Source organism: Callorhinus ursinus, unplaced genomic scaffold, assembly GCF_003265705.2.
Source record: "Callorhinus ursinus isolate GAN/ISIS: 27379988/994484 unplaced genomic scaffold, GSC_fseal_2.0 scaffold36, whole genome shotgun sequence".
Lineage (NCBI taxonomy): Eukaryota > Metazoa > Chordata > Mammalia > Carnivora > Otariidae > Callorhinus > Callorhinus ursinus.
Window position 1 is genome coordinate 4,278,691 of NW_027397098.1, and position 6,518 is coordinate 4,285,208.

At 41.6% G+C, this 6,518-nt stretch overlaps 1 protein-coding gene across 1 annotated transcript in view; it reads left to right on the plus strand.

Annotated features, from left to right (window-relative positions):
• Positions 1-2,853, plus strand: part of CCDC3 (coiled-coil domain containing 3) — a 119,880-nt gene extending 117,027 nt beyond the window's left edge. Inside the window, exon 3 of the mRNA XM_025853581.2 lies at positions 174-2,853. Coding sequence (XP_025709366.1) covers positions 174-449 — 276 coding nt within the window. The 3' untranslated portion in view covers positions 450-2,853. The remainder of the gene's footprint in view (positions 1-173) is intronic.
• Positions 2,854-6,518: the final 3,665 nt, after the last annotated feature.

Consider the following 6,518-nt stretch of genomic DNA (forward strand, 5'->3'; position numbering starts at 1 on the left):
GGGTGAAACCAAGAAGGGGCCTTGAGGGTTGTCCTCAGCCTGGGGTTGGAGCCATTGGCTGTCAGAGTCTGTGTTGTTGGGTACGTGACAGCACCCAGGGACACTGCTCTAGGGAGGTTTTATGAAACTCGCCTGCCTCTCCCATGGCATTTCTTCCCCCCCCCCCCCCCCAGCTCATGTGTTCGTCCGTGCAGAAGGCTCTGTTTGAGGAGGAGGACCACGTCAAGAAACTGCAGCAGAAGGTGGCCACTCTGGAGAAGCGGAACAAACAGCTTCGGGATCGGGTGAAGAAGGTCAAGAGGGCACTGAGGCAGACACGGAAGAATGGTCGCCGCCTGGAGCTGGTGAACCAGAAGCTCAGCGAGAAATTAGCAGCTGCAGCAGGTGCCCTCCCACACATTAATGCCCTGGGGCGGGAGCCACCAGGTGCCACGTACCTGCAGGGGTAGCAGGGACTGGGTAGTGGCCTAGCCTGGCTCTGCTGGAACATGTTGCCTCTTGCCAGGGAATGTAAAGTGATGGTAGGTTTCAATGTGCACATAGGTCAAAAAATCTTGTAGATGATGTTTTTAATATGCATTTGGTAGTGCCTAGTTACTTGAAGGGGCAAGTCTTGCTAATTTTCTTAGTTGCTGGGCTCCTTCCCCTCTCTGCCTCGCTCCCAGACCCAGGGCTTGCAAGTCCAGAGGCAGTACGATCCTGGAATATCATGTGCTTGCCTAGGGCCTGTCTCCAGCTTTCAGGAGCACACTGGAAAGTGTACTGACTGTGGAAAGAATATTTTAGAATCTCTAGGTGTACAAGAATCAAGGGTTTCAACCTTATTTAGAAGAGAGGCAGTGGGATCTCTAGGTCTGAGCTCCAGGACCATCATTAGTTTTGAGAAGGGATCTGCAGCAAGTCTTGGAACCTTCTGGTGTCTCCTTTGCCAGTTTTGGAAGGAGGGGGGCAGGCTTGCAAAGCACCCAAGGATGCCTGCAAATATGCATGTGCATGGTGTCCTTACTCCAGCCAGCATTTCCTCACAGCTGAAGCATTGGGGGGGGGGGGGGGGGGGGGGGGGTGCGTGGGAGCAGGTAATTGAACAAGATGAATTATACCCAATTTCCAACACCAGTTACCCAGAGTTAAAGAGGACACCTATGGGTCACTTTAGTCTAAAGGAGAATTGCCTTTGTGGACGGGTCATGTTTTACCAAACCATGTTCCTGAGTTGGGAAGAGCCTGAGCAATATCTCAGCCCCTACTGAATGCAAATTTACTGCTTGCTCATTAACTCCTTCCAGCTGCTCGGAATTTGAGGTGAATTGACCCAGTACACTATTAACTTCTGTTCTGCAAAGATACCCCCTTACCTATTGGAATCAAGTGACCGTGCCTCATTCCCATCCAGGCACCCAAAGAGCCTGTTCCAGGCAGTTCTGCAGAGCCTTGATGCAAGCATTTTTACCACCTAAGTAAATTGGCCGTAAGGCAATTTTGCTGTCAGAGAGAAAATAACTGATTGTCAATAGAGAAATGAAACCAAACTACGTTCTCATTTTTCTATTACATGAATCTTAGCCCTGCTAATGGTCTATGACCAGGATACATGGTGGTCTTGAAACAGTGGATGATAACTCCATATAGCAACTTGATAGAAAATACAGTAACTAACTGGAAGTGTGAAATAAGACTACAAGGCCAGATTGCATACCATACTGTAATACAGAATGGTAGTTTATCATTTATAATAACTCAGAAATGCCTTACAGCTTTTCTTTTGTATGTCCCATAGAACTTTTGAACATCTCTTGATAGACATGCATCATTATGCTAGGAATGAACAGAAATGTAGAAGGTTTTCATAATGTAATACAAAGCTCGGTTACAAATGTGGATCCTAGGATTTGGAGAATGGATACTTCTCTTAAAAAGGACATAATGAAGAAATTAGTAAGGTCCCTCTTTTGTTTTTTGTTATTTTATCTTTTATGGCCAAATTGCCTTCTGGCCAATGAGTTATGCAGTGAAAATGCTTGTGGCAAAGATGCCTATGGTGGAAATACCAGACAGGGTTCCAGGCATTCCAGTCTCTGCTTCTGTATGCACACACTTCCCACACACCAGGGCTGTCCAACCCTGGGAGTAATGTTTGCACATGAGCCCACTTGACAGTGTGTCAAGTTTTGTACATGATCTCAGAGCACTTCACCCTGTTTGGAAAGAAACCTTTGAAGACAGTACTACAAGTAAAAAGAGTATCCACTATATAGAACATCTGAGCCCTTAATTTGGGTACATTTGATCCAGTTGCAGTTTTGTTCTTAAGAAGGCAACTGAGTGAGCGTCTTGTGATTGTCTTCTGATGGACCTCCAAATCTACAAGTCTCTTTTCCGTGTTCCAGATAGAACCTTCAGGTTCCTCGTCAGGAAATCTCCCCCCCCAGACCACTCCAGACACTGCAGCACCTGATTATGTTGTCCTGTCTGTAGGAAATGGCAGTTATACTCTCAGATTTCCCTTCCACTGCCTTTAGGAAAACCACATTCTTCTTGCTCTGGCAGCTGGTTGGGAGGACGGACCTGTGTCACTTGAGGCTACTGCTCAGAGGGAGATGTCTGCACTCTGGACAGGATAGAATGGGAGCTTTACTTTTCCAAGCTGCTTCTGCTCCTTTATTAGCTGTATCCTTCATAGTACGGTACAACAGTTTAGTCTTTCTGGGGCCATGAAAGCACTTTTGCTTCCACCCAAGGGAATGACAAGCCTCAGGGTGATTTACAGCTAGTGTTTTGAGAACTGTGGAACCTGGATCACTACAGCTGCATTATGTTCTGCCTTTTTAATAAATAGCGGTATTTCAGCCACAATGGTAAGGTGATGTGTGTTTCTTTTGGGTCAGGGAGATTCCAGCTTTGGCCTGGAAAAGCACTTTCGATCCTTTTGGGGGAGCATCTGTAAGTAACAGCTGGGGCATGTAGGAGACTGAGCTCAGATCTCTTTTGATGTTCCCCTGGGGATATGACTTGACCCTCTTTCCCAGGGTTCCCACCTTTCAACACACCTGCAGAAAAGCAGTGGTATCTGGGTCTGCTCCTCACAGGGGAAAAGAAGCTTCATTAATCAATGTCTGCAAAAATACATTTGAATCTGTTGCCAAAGGGAATTCCCCAGGTGCCTGTTATCATCTGCTGCACTGTCATCTTACTGGAGCCCTTGCAACCTGTTTATTGTACTCGTAGGAATTTTTTATGCAAGAAGAATCCAAGAAGTCCTTCAAAATTGATATGCTTAACCAACCTGTTGTAGCATTCTCTCTGAGATGCAGACCACTGTTGAGTTCTACTTTGGAAAATCACTTGGCCTCCTCAAACCCCAAAGTCACAAAATAAATGAGAGGCAGACAGAATCTAGAATCTTTCAGCTACAGACCCAGGAGTCATAGCTGTCAGCATGTAAGCCGCAGCTAGTGTGGGGTAGTTCCTTAGGCCTCCACGGTGTGTTTCAATGTGAATGCCCTTGTTGGACTCCAGACCACGGTTCCTACTGATTTTTTCTTTTCTTTTCTTTTTTCTTTTTTTTTTTTTTTGATGCCAGGCTATGTCACACTTTTCCTGGTGCCTGTCTGGTAACAGAAATTAACAGTGATTCTCACATCTGTGGTGCAGGGCCTCATCGCTCTTAGGGGAGGGAGAACCTAAATTGTTGATTCAGAAATAGTCCATATTCTAAAGTGGTTTCAAAAATCAAGCACCCAGTGTGTATTAGGCTCTTTTACCATATTCTCATTTACTGTTTCTAATAATTTTATAAAATAGTGATCCTGTTCCCCATGCTTAAGGAGGAATCTGGAATTTCAAGAGATTAAGTTGCTCAGTGCACACGTAGTGTAAGCGGCCAATCAAGGATTCAACTCCATCTTGATTTCACTCTTTACACTTGCTCCTGTAAAACGAGGATAAGAAACACTTCTACCTCAAAGGCTGTTCAGAAGATTGAATAAAATCGTTCCTTTAAATGCTTAGCTTGGTTCTTGACACCCTGCAAGCACTCAATAGATAAAAGAATAACTGTTGTTTCTTAATATTCACCACAAAGGCCCAATGCCTATCAGAAATGAGAGCTTATTTGGTGGGATTCCACATAGTTTTCCTATTAGCAAGAGGAAGGATAAAAACTATTTGATCATCTCATTACTGAAAAAGTGGCAAAATAAACATCCATTTATGATTAAAAAAAAAAAAAGGTGGGTCTGGAGGGAATGTACCTCAACACAATGAAGGCCATAAATGAAAAACCCAAAGCTAACATCATACTCAATGGTGAAAGATGGAGAGCTTTTCCTCTAAGATCATTAATAAGACAGGGCGGTCCACTCTCACCACTTTCATGCAATATAGTACTGGAAGTCCTAGCTGTGGCCATTAGATAAGAAAATGAAATGAAAGGAATCCAAATCAGATTGGAAGATGCAAAACTGTCAATACTTACAAATGACCTGCTGTTATATACAGAAAACCCTAAAGACACCACCAAAAAATTTTAGAATAGCAGGATACAGAATTTATAAAAATCTGTTTAATTTTTATATAATACAGAACTATGAGAAAAATTAAGAAAATAATGCCTTTTATGTTTGCATGAAAAAGAATACCTAGAAATATATTTAACCAGAGATAAAAGATTTGTACCTGGACACTGTTAAGACAGTGGTGAAAGAAACTGAAGATGAGTGCATTATGCTAAGAAATAAGGCAGACAGAAAAGACAAATAGCATATGATTTCACATATGTAGACTCTAAAAAACAAAAATGAACAAAAGACCAGAAACAGACCCAAAAATACAGAAAACAAATGGTTATTTAAGGGGGAAGAGAATGAAGTTGAGTGAAAGAGGTGAAGTGGCTTAATACATCCAAATGTCCAGTTATAAAATCATGGGGATGTAATATACAGCCTAGGAAATAGTCAACAATATCGTAATACACTTATGGTGACAGATGGTAATTAGACTTATTGCGGGGATTTTGTAGTATATAAAAATATCAACCACTATGACACATATGACAATAACTCTGTTGTATGTCCATATACTTCAATTTTTTTAAAGGCATCTAAATTGGAAAGGAAAAAGTAAAACTGTCACTACTTGCAGATGACATGACACTAAATATAGAAGACCTTAAATCCACCAAAAAACTATCACAACTAAAGTGAATTAAAGATGCCAGATATAAAATCAATATAGTAAATTCTGTGGCATTTATACACACTAATAACTATCAGAGAAATTAAAACAATTCCACTTACAACTGCATGAAAAATAATACTTAGAAATAAATCTAACCAAGAGAGGGAAGACCCATAATCTGAAAAGTATAAAACCTACTGAAGGAACGATTCATGCATCGTTGGTGGGAATATAAATTGGGACAGCTGCTATGGAAAACAGTATAGAAGTTCCTCAAAAAAATTAAAAATAGAAATACTGTACAATCCACCAATTCCACTTCTGGATATTTATCTGAAGAAAACACTAATTCAAAAAATTATATGCACCCTTATGTTCATTGCAGCATTACTTATAATAGCTAATATATGGAAGCAAACTAAATGTTCATCAACAGATGAATGGATAAAGAAGATGTGTGGGTGTGTGCCTGCACACGCATGCGTGCGCGCGCACACACACACACAGGAATGTTAAATAATATTAAAGAATGAAATCTTCCCATTTGCAAAATACATGGATGGGCCTAGAGGGTATTGTGCTAAGGGAAATGTCAGAGAAATTCAAATATTGTATGATTTCCCTTAGATGTGGAATCTACAAAACCAAACACATGAACAAACAAAGCAAAACAAAGAGACTCATACAGAGAACAAACTGATGAATGCCAAAAGGGAGAGGTATGAAAGGATGGATTAAATAGGTGAAGGGGATTAACAAGTATAATACTCCAATTCTAAAATACATAAAACAGTGATATGGTGACAGATGGTAAAGATGTATTGTGCATTACTAAAGTATATAAATATCAAATCACTATGTTGTATACTTGAAACTAATACAATATTGTATGTCAATTACTCCATTTAAAAAAAACTGTGGCCTGAGAATCAGCTTTTAGTTTAGCATCCATATAGGAGCTGTGATCCTCCTCAAAGACCAAGGAAACCAGTGCACACAAACTCTGCACTCTCTCACTCGCTCTCTCCAAGTTACCAGTATCTCTATGGAAAGAACTATATACATCTGTGCCCCAGCTTCCGTGGCTACTGCTGAGGGACAGGTCTCTAAGTCGCCTGACTCTGATAGCCAATGGGGCTTCCATTCAGGAATCTACAGTCTCCCCCCACCCCCAACAGGACTGTAGAAAACAAAGAGGCAGTTTTTAACCCCTTCTCCCCAAACTCAGTATAGAGGCACTAAACACAAATGCCCATCTCCCAGTCTTTCCCTGAAAGGGGTCTATTTGCGTACTTCAAAAGCTGCAGGCTGGGGGCCAGCCTTCTAATTTATCATGCACCTAG